This window comes from Geotrypetes seraphini, chromosome 11, assembly GCF_902459505.1.
Source record: "Geotrypetes seraphini chromosome 11, aGeoSer1.1, whole genome shotgun sequence".
NCBI classification, from domain to species: Eukaryota; Metazoa; Chordata; class Amphibia; order Gymnophiona; family Dermophiidae; genus Geotrypetes; species Geotrypetes seraphini.
Window position 1 is genome coordinate 134502255 of NC_047094.1, and position 16732 is coordinate 134518986.

At 42.7% G+C, this 16732-nt stretch overlaps 1 protein-coding gene across 3 annotated transcripts in view; it reads right to left on the reverse strand.

The window, feature by feature from the left end:
- ARHGAP40 (Rho GTPase activating protein 40) overlaps window positions 1-16732 on the reverse strand; it is a 66264-nt gene that overhangs the window by 38524 nt on the left and 11008 nt on the right. The window contains exon 1 of one of the 3 annotated variants that reach the window (XM_033915041.1): window positions 2278-2428. The exons of the other annotated variants lie outside the window; for them this stretch is intronic. Coding sequence (XP_033770932.1) covers window positions 2278-2393 — 116 coding nt within the window. The 5' untranslated portion in view covers window positions 2394-2428. Of the gene's footprint in view, window positions 1-2277; window positions 2429-16732 lie in introns of those variants that run through there. 3 annotated transcript variants of the gene reach the window in all.

Consider the following 16732-nt stretch of genomic DNA (forward strand, 5'->3'; position numbering starts at 1 on the left):
AACAATTAAGTTGGGCAGCGGTAGGATGCATACCGCCGCCTAACTTGGCATTCCGATGAGAATCAGGACCTTACTGCAAAGCATGGTAAAGTGTTTTGTGTTAACTTGTTTCTGTGTTCTAAGCGTGTGGTATTTTATATTTTTTTGTATTTATCGTGCACAACACAAGGCTCTTAACACTTCCTAAATAGTAGACAGGAAGGGCCAGATTCTGTAGGTGGCCCCTAAAAATCAGCTGCCACCTACAAAAACAGCACTAGCTTTGTGTCAATCACCCTGAGGCGCCCTTTAAAGAATCGCGGTTAGCAGAGCCTACCAGAAAAAAAACTTAAGGCATCTTCAATGTAGTCCAGGGTTTTTATTGGCCTACATTACAGACGCCCAAGGTTTTGAGAATTGCGTCTAATGGCATCCAAGGTCATCTCTGCCCTTAACCATGCTTACTTTGACCTTAGGCTCCTTTAGTTTCCTCCTTAAATGCGATTACGCCGCCTACCTTCATAGGCATCTACGGTTTTTAACGAGTTTTTCATCAGTTTTTAAAAGTGTGGTCAATTACCACGTTGATTAGAGCTAATTAAAGCAATTAAGTGGCAATACTGGACTTACCACTGCCTAACATACGGCACCGTTTCTAGACTCTGGCCCCAAGTACCCCCCTGTCAATTTTTTTTTCACGTTACGTGCGAAAATGCTAACATTAGAGCATGACCTTAAAGAGAAATACTGGACATTGCCCTATTTCCCCGAGTACTCAAGAAGTGCAAAGCCCATTTACTAGCGAACTAAATAGAAAATATTTATATCCTAAAAAGACAAAAGAAGCAAAATTTGATAGATTTTAGGGAATAACAAGGAGGTAGAGAGGATTCAGGAGGTGGCAATCACAGATTTACATTATGATACAATGAAAATTTCCTGGTCAACTCTCTACCACTACCAATTTCTATAGAGCTGCTAGATGTATGAACTGTTCTTCCTAAATCTGAGGAGGAATGGAGAGCTAAGAGGAATGGAGAGCTAACGGGGGTGGGGGTGGGGGGGCAGGAGAGAAGGAAGGATAAGGAGAGCATAAAAAAAAAGGAAGGAGGACAGAACCATTAGGAGAAGGAAAAGAGGAAAGAGAGAAAAGAGTAGTGGGTTTGAGGGGAGATATGAGAGACATTTAAATACCTACATGGCGTAAATGCACCCAAGTCGAGTCTCATTTGAAAGGAAGCTCTGGAATGAGAGGGCATAGGATGAAGTTAAGAGGTGATAGGATCCGGAGTAATCTAAAGATGCATGGAACAGTCTCCTGGAAGAGGTGGTGGAAGCAGAGACTGTGTCTGAATTCAAGAGGGCCTGGGATAGGCACGTGGGATCTCTCGGAGAGAGGAAAAGATAATGGCTACTGCGGATGGGCAGACTGGATGGGCCATTTGGCCTTTCTCTGCCATCCTGGTTCTATGTTTATCTTATGTGGTCTTCAAAAGCATTTCTCTTCTTCCAGGACCCACTTCAAAATAGAAATAAAAGCCATTAAGTTTTAACTACTAAATAGTAACTCTTAAACCTGTCCTGGGGGACCCCCCCCCCCCCAGCCAATCAGGTTTTCAAGATATCTCTAATGAATATGCATGAGGCAGATTAGCATATAACAAAAGGTTGGCAAGCAAGCAAATGTGTCTCATGCATATTCATTAGGGATATCTTAAAACCCTGACTGGATGGGGGTCCCCCACAACAGGTTAAGAAGATGAAAAAAAAAAAATCTAAAAATTTACCTTTTTTTTTGCTTTTAGGCTTCCAGAAAAAATTGGAAACATGCTTAAGTCTTGCCCCAGAAGACTCCATTCACAACCGCATGGGGATTCCAGTCCCTTCCCCCTCCACACACACACACCATTGTAATACCCCTCTCAACTTTAATGCAATGATTTGGACAATCCCTAGCCGAGGGGTGGCATTCATCCTTCCACTAAGTGACACCATAGTACAAAGACCGATTGTCTTCCCTCCGCAGCTGTGAGAACTCCCTCCTTTGAATCCCACATGCCTATTAACCTAGCCACCAATGGCCTGAGAAGAAATCAAACTTAGGTCCTTCTGCATGGTAGGGCACAGTCTGGTCGCTCAGCTCTCCAGTTGACTTGAATTACAATTTAAGGCATTCCGATCGTATCCTGCAGAACTAACGACTGCCCTGTAGTTTAAATCATGCAGCAATCTTTTTCACCTCTATACCATCTGTGGTCCCAACTACAAAAGTCACCAGGATAAAGAAACAATCCATACCTGCATGTAATGGGCGCCATTGGCCGTGCACAACCAACAGACTTGTGTAGAATCTGGGGTCTGGGAATCCGGGTCCTGGTAAAGCCAATGTCGTAATTAATATCCTTCAAGTACATGTTTAAAACCTGCAGCGGCAAGGCCTTCTGTGATGCCACTTAGGGCAGCGACAGAGGAATAATAAGTTCTCCTGCTGTCTCACAAGGAAAAGAAATCAGAGCACCACCTAGAAATACTAGAAGGCACAGGTTAACTGACAGGAAGGTTCCTCCTCCTTTGGCCTGGCAGATGACTGCATTGCACACATAAACCAAGCATGCAACTATGATGTCATGCAAGGGGGACATGCACTAGACCAGAATAGGCTGAGGAAAATAGTCCAAGATGCTGCAGAAAATTATCCTGCTACGTCAAAGAGTTCAGGTGCCAGGTTTCTCGGCTCCTCCTTTGGTTTCAAAACAGCACGACAGACGTTTTGAGAGACATGGGATGATTAATAATACAGCAGCCGAAAGTGGGAGTGATTCTCCTGATCCATTTCATAACCAGGATTAAAGTTACGTGTTTTAGAACGGCTTCCTTTTTTTTTTCATGTTAAAGAATTCTATTAGCTGGTAAATGGTCCGATGAGTAGGTGGAAGGGCTGTAAGTTTTAATTGTCAACTTTTATGTTGCAACATGTACTGAGCCGCTTTTTTTTTTTTTTGTACAGTAAAGCAAAGCAGAGTAAGACATGTTTGGCATTTATTAATGCTAGACTGTTCACCCTTGAAAAGAGAAGACTGCGTGGGGACCTGATAGAGACTTTTAAAATATTAAAAGGATTTGACCAAATTGACCAGGAAGCAGCATTACTGACATTTTCAGATGCGACACAGACAAGAGGTCATAGCCTGAAACTTAACGGCAGCAGGTTCAGGACAAATGTCAGGAAGTTCTGTTTCACACAACGAGTGGTGGGCGCATGGAATGCTCTCCCGCAGGAGGTTGTGATGGAGACTACTGTTCTGGGTTTCAAACGCAAGTTGGATGCACACCTTCTTGCAAATCATATTGAGGGATACGGGAAATCCGGATCTCCCTAAATGGGCCTCCGCGTGTGCGGATCGCCGGACTAGATGGACCTTGGTCTGATCCGGTGAAGGCGTTTCTTATGTTCTTATGTAAAGGAACTTGAGCATCTTAAGAAGTTTCATCTAAATGAATTACTATTTGTATGCACCAGCATCTGAAGACAAAAAACACAAGATAGGATCATGAAATCTTTGCAGCCTCAAAGCCAACAAACCACACATCTGAATCCAACCCCATATTTAGCAATGACTGGTAGCATCAAATCAAAGTCTCACTAAGGGATTCTTTTAATAATAATAACTTGATTCTTCTATACCGCCTTAGTCAAATGACTTCTAGGCGGTTTACATCAAAGAAGGCTGGACAATCAGCGAATTACAGAATGCAAGAAGTGAGGGTACAACTTATTAACACAAGAAATAGATAAAATGAAAATAGGCATCTTAAGTATGTAATATAGATCTCGTGTATGCAGCTCAAGGAATAAAACTTTACAATCTGCAAATTTCAGACTAGAGCTGAATAAGGCGAATTGCAGAATAAAACTGGACAATCAGCGAATTACAGAATGCAAGAAGTGAGGGTACTTTTACAAAGGCGCACATGCTAAATGCTAAGGCATCCATTATATTCTTTAGCATTTAGCACGCGCTAAATCGGTTATCCCGCCTTAGTAAGGACCCCTAATTTTGCTGCCTTTAAAATTGCCAGTTTAGAAAAAAAACCAAAACATTTCTTTGCTATTTTCTGCTGTTTTCAAAACAGCTAAAAATATGCTCAGAGACACAGAGGCAAAAACAAGGAGTCGAGGCCCCAAGAATATCGCCTCACCACCCAATCACTCAATTGATTGGGTGGCAAGGCAATATTCCTGGGGCCTCGGCTCCTTGTTTTTGCCTCTGTGTGTCTGAGCATATTTTTGACTTCAAAGTGTTTATGTTTCATGAACGTAAAATTTGTTACATCTCTTGGCGTGATTCCTTTTGATTTTCATTTGCTCTCCTTGAATCACTCTTTTTAGAAGAGTACCAACCTTTTGGGGTTTTCCCTATACATAACTGGACTTAGTTTTCAAAATAGCAGCACATGCGTGTTATATAACCAGTCAATATTTGTGACTTACAGTATTTCTCTTCATTGAAGGAAGCTGACGTCTTCAAATCAATTTATTCTGCAGTAGTTACGTGGTCGGATGAGACTAACTCGGTGCTTAATACTGTATTGAAATTTTGGAGGTGTGGTTAAGTAGGAACATAGGTTTTCAGATCTGTTAATCCAAAGGGCCAAGAAGGCACGGTACTACTCGAAAGGGTCCAGAGAAGAGCGACAAAAATGGTTAAGGGGCTGGAGGAGTTGCCGTACAGCGACAGATTAGGGAAACTGGGCCTCTTCTCCCCTGAAAAGAGGAGACTGAGAGGGGACATGATCGAAACATTCAAGGTACTGAAGGGAATAGACTTAGTAGATAAAGACAGGTTGTTTACCCTCTCCAAGGAGGGGAGAACGAGAGGGCACTCTCTAAAGTTGAAAGGGGATAGATTCCGTACAAACGTAAAGAAGTGATGGAAAACTGGAACGCTCTTCCGGAGGCTGTTATAGGGGAAAACACCATCCAGAGATTCAAGACAAAGTTGGACAAGTTCCTTCTAAAACTGCTGCTCCCAGTGGATGGGACAAGACACCGAGATGCATTCCTGCTTGTCCTTCGATGTATTTTACAAGAGGCATTTGGCAGAACTTTTGTAAAATGCTGTGGATTTCGCAACCCCCAATCTGGCCATCTTAATTCCTCTCTTCACATTCTCGCCAAAGGTTGGCCTCCACATCTGGAAATGTAACCTGGCAAGTGTTGGGCTTTTTTCACCATCCTAAGACCAATGCACAGTGCTTCATTTACATTTAATTACATTATGTAACTCGCTAACAGACAATCCCGAAACTTCCATCTAAATCCAGCACTACTCGATGACAATTTACAAGCAACTATTCAGTCCTCCACCTGAGATGATTCTCAACTTTGTAGAACAGGTTTTCATGTGGGAAAACTGCCCGAGGGGAACTCAAAATAGAAGTAATGCTTAACCTGGTAGAGATTATGGAGAAAGACAGGCAATGGGGTTTGTTAGATAAACTTTAGAATCTTCAAGTTCCTACGATAATTAAATATAGCTCATACAGCTGATACTCTGATTTTCTTAAAAATTTTTTTTAAAAACCCTCAATGAAAAAAAACAACTTTTTTTTTTTTAATTAGTGCTAAGACTTTCTTTGAAATATATCCAGAGATGCCAAGTGTGAACAAATCCCAAATGAGCGAGATTGAAGACCAAAGAGTAAAATATTTCCAATGGTTCTTCCACTAGGCAGACTAGGCTTCCACCTTCCAGAAGATTTGTCAGCCTGCATCCCTTGAAGAACAGGCCCATGCTCAACTCCCGCCACACCCCAACTCTTCTTGGGGCCTCCAAAAAAAAGTTTACATTGAGGGGCTGAGACTTGGTAGCATTCATAGAAACATAGAAACATAGAAAGATGACGGCAGAAAAGGGCTACAGCCCATCAAGTCTGCCCACTCTACTGTCCCAACCCATTAAGTCAGAGTGCTGCTCGACCCACGTAGAGATCCCACGTGTATGTCCCATTTATTCTTAAAGTCAAGTACGCTAGTGGCCTTGATCACCTGCACCGGTAGTTTGTTCCAGTGATCCACCACCCTTTCTGTAAAGAAATACTTCCTGGTGTCACCACCAAATCTCCCTCCATTCAAGCAAGGATTCTGACACAAGCCAGCTCAAAGGTAAAGTGTTGTCCCAAAGCTGGGTTTTTATTTTACTGGACTTAGGCCTGGTTGGGGGGAGGGGAGCTGCAACAAGGGGGTAGATGCTAGACTTGGGGGTAAAGGGACAGGAAAGAAGTAATGAAATACTAGGCCTGGGGATAGATGGGGATGAGAAGATGGATATAGGGAAAGAGAGAGGGATATAGGGAAAGAGAGAGGGTCTTGAAAGGAGAACATGTATTTATTTTAAAATTTATATTCTGCATATACCTATGTGGATTACAATACATACATAATTCAATAAATCACATATAACAACAAAATACCATAAAATTACTACTCTTTAGTAGATATATAGAGTTTATAAAACCTCCCTATCTCAAAACAGCTGGAATGCAACCTTGGAAGGTCATTCCACCATAGTGGAGCTATAGAGTAGGACAAAGGACTTACCGTAATCTTGTACTTTGATAATATGCATTAGGATATGCAGACATCGAAACTTTCACCACCGTCTCCTATCCCAAAAGTGCATGGAGGATGATATACAGATAACATCCACTTCAAGAGCATAGGAGCATCACACTACAGCAGTTGATGAAATAATGAGATCTTAAATTCTGTCCAAAATTTTTACTGGCAACCAATGTGAATCCTTCAGAATAAGTTTACCACCACACCAGTCAAAAGTCTTGCAGCCACATTCTGGACTAACTGCAACGCTCTGTACCTTGCGGCAGATATCCCAAGTAGAGAATAACGCAGGGACAAATTTTCCCGTCCCCGCGAGCTCTTTTCCTATTCCTGCACACTCCACCTTCATCTGCACAAGCCTTAAAATCACGAATGTTCGAGGCTTCTGTGGTTAGGGCCCTACTCTCTTCAACCTATACACTGCCTCTCTCGGAGTCTACCTGGACAATCTAGGCATAACCACCTATAGTTATGCGGACGACATCACCATCCTCATACCATACGATCAGCCAAAGACCACCACGACAAATTTACTTCATAATACACTAGAAACAGTTACGACCTGGATGAAAGAACACAAACTGAAACTCAACCCAGATAAAACTAAATTCATTCTCCTCGAAAATGACAAAGTCCCAACCATAACCGTCTTAGAACTCAACTCAATCAACTACCCAATCCAAAACACCATAAAACTACTAGGAATGACAATAGACAGATGCTGTACTATGCAACCACAAATAAATAAAACAATACAGAAATCCTTCGCAATAATGAGAAATCTGAGACAAGTCCGGAAATTTTTTGAAAGAACACAATTCCAGCTTATAGTGCAATCCCTTATCCTGGGACTGCTAGATTACTGAGCATACAAAGTTACTTCCAATTATAAACGCTGTGATAAGACCACAAACTTTTTGTTATGCCATGTCTCAGAGACCGAGTATACCAGCAAGACCTGCTAGAAACATTTTTCGGTCAGAGTCTCAATCATTGGCAAATGGCATGTACTAAATGTACTGAATTTTTCTAATATTTTTGTATTTTTCAAATATATATTTTTAAATGTTTTTGAATAAATTATTTAAATACTTTATTAAGATAGGTGTATCTCCACCTTTTGTCTGATATCAATCATAAAAAATCATATAGGATAGTGCATAAGTTCAAACAAGCACTTATCTTTATGAATGTCAGCACTGTTTCAAACCCAACGGGGCCACCGTTTCACTTGGAATGGCTTCATCAGGGGAAAACGTAGACAGTGCGGAACGCAAATGGACCTAAATCCTAGGCAAGTAATTCTCAAAAATGGTACTAGTGACTTGGATTGGCCACCCTGAGAATGGGCTACTGGGATTGATGGACCATTGGTCTGACCCAGTATGGCTATTCTTATCTTCTTATGTTCTAATAAGGATGAAGGCAGCTCAGATGTCTTCCTACAGGCGAGATCATGTGTTTTTCTCCTCTTAAGCTTGCCTCCCTTATGAGCCATGATCAAGAATATGGCATGATCAGCAAGGCTCTGATAAGCAAAAGAAAAGGGCTCCAAGAGTATGAGGGTGAGAAAAACAAATACGAGACGTTCTTATCAACCGAGGCTTGGCATCTCTGGATACTTATCTGGCTTTCTGCTAATTTTCTGCAAATCCTTTAGGGGCTTCCAAGCGACACTGAACAAACAAAGCCTTTTGCTGGAACACAGAAGACAAACAATGGATAAGATAATAAAATTGTTTTAATTATTTTCTTTGCTCGAGGGTGAATAGGACTATAATTTTAGCACAACTCCTGGTGGAGCTTTTCAACCTTGGCAATTAGACGACAAGTTGAAATGCTTCCAACCAAAAAGATCTATATATGGTCTTTAAGAATTGCAGGAACCCAATATATTTGTCTCCCTCGTTATTACATGTGTAAAGTAGGAGGAGCTTTAAAATAAAATTACATCTCCTCAGGAATAAAACAGAACAAAAGAGGAGAGAGGATCTTAATTACCTAATTAATTAATTTTGTTACTCTGCCGCTTTCAATTGCTACATGCTGAGATACGGATGCAATGCATCTGAGGCTTATTAATTCCATAGCGTCATTTTGGGATTTTTGAGGCCCGATGCAGAAAGCTATCAAGGGCGGAAGTTTGCGATTAATGAGACGTCCGAGGCACTTCCTCGCAACCGCACCAGAGAGTGGCAGAAAACTGGAACGCTCTTCCAGAGGCTGTCATAGGGGAAAACACCCTCCACGGATTCAAGACAAAGTTAGACAAGTTCCTGCTGAACAAGGACGTACGCTGATAGGGCTAGAGTCAGTTAGGGCACTGGTCTTTGACCTAAGGGCCGCCGCATGAGCGGACTGCTGGGCATGATGGACCACTGGTCTGACCCAGCAGTGGCTATTCTTATGTTCACATCTCAGGTTGCAATGTGCAGGATCACTCTGACAAATAAGGAGATTTTTCACACAGGATATGGCACTACCATTGCCTCCCCCACCCCCCCAAAAAAGAGGGCAGTATAGAGGCAGTGGACATTATTTCTACATCTCTACATCTTCTTGAAAATACAGCAGGGCAGTCGGGGGGGGGGTGGGGGCAGGGGTCTTAGATGCCACTAGACTGAGATTTATTTTTGGGGGGTTGTGGGAGGGGGATTCAACAGTGTAACTAGACACCAGACACAATTGGGGGGGGGGGGAAGGTGAAATTTTGTACAAAAGCTTTTTTTTAAAAAAAAAAAGATTCCTAGCAGCACCTGGTTTCCTGCATCAACCTCTTTGTTGTTCTATTAAAAGAGGCTGCGACTTTGGGCATCAGCCAGCTCTTCCACTGCATAGAAATAAAAAAAATAACTGGCTTATGTACAGTAGGGTTACCAGATGTCCAGAAAAATCCGGACACATCCTCTTTCAGAGGAGTGTCCGGATATCCGGACAGATTTTCAAAATCCAAAAGTTTGTCCGAGTTTTGAAAGGCCCCCAAGCTCGGACTTGGGGGTGGGGGAGGGGGGGAAGAGGAGACTAGGTTTCTGTGGGGGTGGGGCTGGAGCAGAACAGGGTGGGGCCACATGTTCTTTTTTTAAAAGCAAATTTGGTAACCCTAGTCTGTTACAAAACTGCAATAGCAGTTTATAGCATAGGGAGCCGCGCTGAATGGCCCGTGCTGCTCCCGACGCTCATAAGAACTCAATGGGCGTCGGGAGCAGCGCAAGCCATTCAGCGTGGCTCCCCATGCTAGAAACTGCTATCACAGCTTCGTAAAAGGAGGCCCAAGTCATTAATGAAAAAAAGCATAAAACAGTTTGTATCCAAAAGGGTTGGTGAACCGGGACCCGACACTCCTTCCTCAGGGGTCCTAAAATGTATAATATACTGGGGAACCTTATGGATAACAACTGGAAACAGTGGTGTGGTAGACAAATTAACAAGCTATGTAGACTCCTACATGGTGCATGAACAAAAACGTCTTGTCATGTTGGTTTATTAAAGACTTGGCGTCTTGTACACCATCACTGCAGCTCTGTTGGATTCTTTGCTCGCGTTTGTCTTACATAACTCACCATCCTCTTTTCTAATGCAATTATACTCCTACACTATTAAAAAAAGTTTTGTTATTCGCTGTTCTAAAAACGTCATACTGTAACTTGAGCAATCAGGAACCCATTAAAAATTCTATGGTCAATCTAGGACTGATGAATCTGTAATAATGCTACTCTTACTTCATTTCGAGGCCACAGTGTTGCAAATATCCTCCTGAACTTTTTGCAATCAATCAATCAATTAGAGTGGAACACTCCCGGGAAAACAGTATTGCTCTTGAGAACTCCATTGTGCAAGACTTTTCATTCGCATCCGATAGCATATTCTAGAACCACCCATTGATAATTTATGCATTCCTGCGACAAAATCCACAGATGAACTCGGAGAATGAGTTTGCACCTTCGCCCTGGGAGCAAGGGAAGGGCACGACAGCTGATGAAATCCAGAAGCTGAGTCAGCCAAGTGTGGCAGGCAGCAGCAGGCTCTTTTGGGTTGCCAAGGCCAGCACAATAAGCCTATTGAATTCTCGTGGGAACACAGCTACAAAGACTCAAGCATGTTAGCAAAGGCAGAGACAGTGACTTGACTGCTACTATGGCACTTTTTCCACTTAGAGGTCTGCATGGGAACGGGGATCCTGGGGGTCCCGCGGGAATCCCCCCTAACCCACGGGACTCCCACAGGGACCCCCCTCTGGCCCACGGGACTCCCACGAGGACCCCCCTCTGGCCCACGGGACTCCCACGGGGATAGAAGGCTTTGGAAGCAGGGTTTGTCCGTATAATATAATGGACATGTCAGCCTTAGTAAAAGAGGGGGTTTATAAGTTAATTACCTGAACAGAAAACAAAAAAAGGATTCCATCAAAGAGATTCCACAAGGAAAACAGCAAAAGAAACTATGGAATTGATGATCCTGTCAGAAGTAATTGCTGCTTTTTATGGGGACGGGCGGAGATGGAGGTAATTCCTTGCGGGGATGGGTGGGGACGGAGAGGATCCTGACGGGGACGGGTGGGGACAGAGAGGATCCTGGCAGGGATGGATGGGATTTCTGTCCCCGTGCAACTCTCTATTTCCACTTCATAGAATCTAATCTAATCAGGCTTTCTTAATCGCACTTATCCGGTACAGGTTCAAGGTGATTTACAACAGAGAATGACACAGGGACAAGTTTTTCACCGTCCCCGTAAGCTATGGTCTTAACCGCACAAGCCTCAAACACTTATGATTTTAAAGTGTTTAAGGCTTGTGCAGATGAGGATGGAGCTTGCAGAAATGGGGCAGGGACAGGACAGAAAAATGAGTTCTTGCGGGAACAGGGAAAAAATTTGTCCCCGTGCCATTCTCTAATCTACAAGACAAGAGGCCCATGCAGCATCATAGGGCTGGGCTTCAGGATTTCTGCTAGATACGGCTTTTTTAATTTGAATTTTTGGAAGGGGGGGAAGAGATGAAAAGAGAAAGCAAGTAACTAATGGCAAGGGGAAGGCGGAGAAAATGGACTGCTCAGTGCCTAGTACCTGCCCATGTGAATCCCCCTCCCCCCACTAAAAAAAAAAAAGAAGTTTGGTTCCAACTACACCACTGGAGTGTAGAAATAAAATCTTGAAGCAGTTTTATAATCAAGTCAACTCTAGTATCAGAAAAACTGCGCTGTTTCCTGTGATCATAGGGGGATGATTCTGCAAAAAGCCCAAAATTGAGATGCCGAGATGATGAGTGCTAAGCATGAATTCCATTATGGCGCTTCTGAGTGGAACTGCCTTTTATTAGACCCCCAACACTATACAAAGCTTATTTTCTGCATAACTGTCAAAATTTGAGAAATACAATAACATTTGGGATATTTCATCCTACTCACACTGGCCACCACCTAGCAATTATTCTATGCTTAGACACCATGTTGCTTTATATTTAAACAGTTAGCATGGTTTTCAGTCAGGAGGTTCTGACCCTTATTAAAAAATCTGTACCTAGAGAAAAGTTAGGGTTCTCAGACTGGTGCAGGAGTTTCCAGAAAAGAGGTGGAAGAGAGTAAAAGTGGAATATGTTTTAAAGAAATTGTGAGAAAGAGACTCAAGTGATGGCAAGTCGGGATGCATCAGGGTGCCACCAATCCCAGTCCGGCATCTCTCCCTCTCACTCCCACCTCCCCTTTGTGAGTGTGGGAGGAAGAGATGCCAGATTGGAATTCAAGATTCTGGCACCCTGTATCACCAATGTGTAGGGGGGGAGGGGGAAGATTTGAAATGAAGGGCTTTCACCAAAACCACTATTTATTCCAAAGATCCTATACACTGGTGTTTCCTTATTTCTTGCTATGTTTACATAAGTCTAGCTTTACCCAACTGCTTTGGTCTTCACGTCTAGTCATCAAGGGTAGCCAACGGGCCAGGTTTTCAAGATATAGAACAGAACGGCGCTTAGCACCGAACTTGTCCGATGCCCATCTGCGAGCGCCATTTAGAAAACATGGCCCTAGATACCAGATGATCAGCAGCATTCTCCCCATTCACAAGTAGTAGGTCCAGTACAGCCCAATCCACACGAGCTCCGTCACTAACTGCTGTTAACAGGTCTAGGATCTCCCCACTTCTAGATAACATAACATAAGAACATAAGCAATGCCTCTGCTGGTTCAGGCCCAGCAGTCTGCTCACGCGACGGCCCAACAGGTCCAGGACCTGTGCAGTAATCCTCTATCTATACCCCTCTATCCCCTTTTCCAGCAGGAAATTGTCCAATCCTTTCTTGAACCCCAGTACCGTACTCTGCCCTATTACGTCCTCTGGAAGCGCATTCCAGGTGTCCATCACACGTTGGGTAAAGAAGAACTTCCAGCATATTGAACATCACCCTTTATCAATACTTCCCATTGTGAAATGTCTTCTATTAAAATATGTCCACCATGTCTGCCTGTGAAGGCTAAGCCCACAGATTAAATACTTGATCCTGTACATCAAATATAAGCCTATAAAATTCTTCAGATTATAAAACATCTTAATAAAAAGATCTCCTTAGTTTAAGCCTGTTCCTCAGTTGTGATCATTTGCTTTGTACTTTTGCGTTTGTGGTTACTCATATGCCATGGCATGGTGACCCATCAAAAGCGCGCAGGACAATCCTGTGGTGACGTTTGCACGCAAGACAGGTGTGTGCCGCCTTTCAGGGCTTCCCCTTTGCGCTGTGAGGGGGGGTGTGGGGGAGGAACCCCCCTCCCCCACTAAACTTACAAGTGCTCACACTCCTGTTGAGGGGAGTGGGGAGGGGGGGGTGGAACCCCCAATACACTGAAAACTCCTGAAGAGAAAAAAACTGGAGTTTTCAATGTACGGGGGAGGAGTTCCTCCCCCCCCCCAACGGGAGCACGAGCACTTGCAAATTTACTGGGAGGTTGCCCACCCACACCCCAACTCACAGCACAAACGGAAAGCCCTCAAAGCCCAGGAAACAGTGACACGCATTTGTCCTGCCTGCAAATGTCATCATGGGATTGTCATCGCGCCTTTAGTTATGGTACCCCATAGCATATGCAGTAGAAATATTTAGGAAAGATCTATATGGGATGCTTTCTGAATGATTTAAAACAAAATAATATGCTAAGTAATAATGTAGAATTATTTTCATGACCAATTACTTAACTTTTGAAATCCCAGTAGTTGTCTTGTTCTTGCCTATATATATTTGACATAAAGCACAAATTTGAGCTCAGCTTAAAAAGAGTTGAACAAAATAATTTTTTTTTTTTTGCACACGCAGCTCCTCATAAACTAGAGGAAAGATTAATTATGGGGCTATGGCTCAAATTCCATCAAAGTTCCTTTGTATGCTAAAAGCTGAATAGCCGACATATGTCACCTTCTCTGTACTTTGAACAAACAGTTACCTTTGTTAAAACACACAGGCTGCAAAAAAAAAAAAACAACGCAGAATAAGATACAGATATGAGATTGTTCTGTACACTTTACATTCTAGAAAGGAAAACACAAAAGAATAAAGGGGGTATCTTTTTGTGTAAGCCACAAATCAATGTACGTTCACAATTGCTTGCATGTCCTGGTAACCCAGACCCACAGCAATCAACTCAAGCTGCCACACAGCAATGCATCAAACTTATGATTTTGGAGCGTTTTAAAGCTTGTGCAGATTGGAGACAGGACAGGGATAAGACTCCATTTACCTACCCCCCACTCAAAGGCACCCAGCGTAAGAAGATGTTTGACAGTCTACTAGCGACGCAAGCAGCGAAATTGGACCGCGCCATCTCCAACCTGCTGATGACAACAAGCGATTTCAAATCTTTTCGCAAAGAAATCAAAACCCATCTATTCAAAAAATGTATACAGATGTCATAACTCCAACCTGGAATCCCCTCTGTGCGACTCCCCCATCCTCCCTTCTTCACCAGTTACCCTTCCCCTCAAAGCCCAAGCTTGTCAACTGCTTCCCTAATTGCATATATCCTATCTGTGCAGCATCCCGAATTGTATATCCACTGCAATACCCAATCCTCCTTGCCGTATCCCATTCCCTAAACTATACTACACCATTCTTGTAACTCCTCTGGAAATGTTCTTCTTCTTGTAACTCTTCTGGAAAAGTCCAGAAGTCTCTTTGTAATCATCCTGGAAATGTCCAGATGTCTCTTTTGTAATCCGCCCAGAACTGCAAGGTTGAGGTGGAATAGAAATCAGTAATGTAACGTAATAGAGAGAGATCCTGTGGGGGCAGGCACAAATCTGTCCCCATGTCATGGACTATGATGGTCATTTGTCACTCAGGGCTCCTTTTACAAAGGTGCATTAGGCCAGGGGTGTCCAACCTGCGGCCTCGTGAAGTATTTTGTGCTGCCCCGATCGAGGGCGATGCACTGTTTTTTTCTGCTGCCCCTGGGTGTTTACTGTCTTGCTGGCTCGCTCTGTCTTGCTGCAGCATTTTTGTGCGGCCCCAGAAGCATTTTTTTCGGCCAATGCGGCCCAGGGAAGCCAAAAGGTTGGACACCCCTGCGTTAGGGCCTTAACGCGCGCTAAAATGCCCCGCACGCTAGCCGCTACCGCCTCCTCTTGAGCAGGCGGTAGTTTTTCGGTGTAAAAGGAGCCCTCAGTGTTTGCACCATCCATTCATGGATTTCCTTTGGAGTTTTCTTCTGCAGGAAGTGGACGGCTCAGAGTTCCACAGTTAAAAGTGCCACATTTTCATTGACAAGGTTCAATCAATGATCCGAAACAATGTCAAAACACTGAATTACGATTCTGTAATTTGACACTTTGTAAAATCACATAACTCTCTACAGCTCCAGTGGCAAAATAACGTTCAGAATTTAGGAAGTTGCACCCCTTGTGCGTCAGCTTTTGTTTGGTTCTCAATATTTATTTATAGTTTTTGAAACTTCCTCCTCAGCCACTTTCACCATTAAGAATCGACAGCCCACTATTATGACACCATAAATGGGCCAAGAACAACATTAAACAGACTTTTTCCTGTCTTAATCTCTCCACAATATATAACAAACCTCTACTATTGCAATAGCAAACTCAACCCAATATAGTAGAAAAAGTCAACTATGACCAAAAGACCACTGTATCAAACATCATTCAACAAATATCCCCCCAAAAAGAGACCTCAGTTAACCAATTTGTTCTATATTTCAATACATACAAGTACAGCAAAGTCACTGGTCTCTGAAAAAAACTCCAATCATTAATATTTCAAAATTTCTCAAATATATTTTTTTTCTTTTCCTCGACTTTGGTCGGGCTTTTGCCATTGAGAAGAGGAATTGGCAACAGGAGTTCTCGCACGCCAGTGATTAACTGTCCTTGACATCTATGAAGGTGGCTGTATCTGATCAATATTTGAGAAGTTTTGAAATATTACATAACATAACATTATACTTATAGACCGCGTTACCAAAAAGTTCTACACGGTTTACAAAAAATTATAAACATTAAACATAATCGTATATTTGAATGAGTCAGATATTTATATTATTATATTAATGAAGAGTGGAGGTTTTTTCCGAGACCAATGACTTTGCTGTACTTGTATGTATTGAAATATAGTGCAAATTGGTTATCTGAGGTTTCTCTTTTTTTTTTCCGGATATTGATCATAGCTGTCTTTTTTTTCTATTGAATTATCCTTCCCCTCGCTAAAAGGCATTTCCCACACAGGAAAGCTAGGGACCTCCCTCCACTTCAAAATCACTGAGCTCTGGAACAACCTTACCTCCCCTCTTCGGAACTTGAGCTCTCTCCAAGTTTTCTGAAAACCTGGCTTTTCTCAAAAAATGTAAGTCTCCCTCCAACTTAGGAATCAAGGAAACTCTTATATCTTGGCATCCCAAGTCCTCTAAATTTTCTTCACACTTCTACCTCTAACCCTCTGTTGTAGTTCCTTCCTATTTCTCCTACTGTAAACCGCGTCGAGCTCTACGAACGTGGAGATAATGCGGTATACAAACCTAAGGATTAGATTAGATTAGATTAGATTAGATATTGCGTTGATACTGTTAATCTCTCAACACACATCTAAGGATAAATATTCCATTTCTTTTCTCAGTCTAAATGCTACTCAGATCAATACTCAA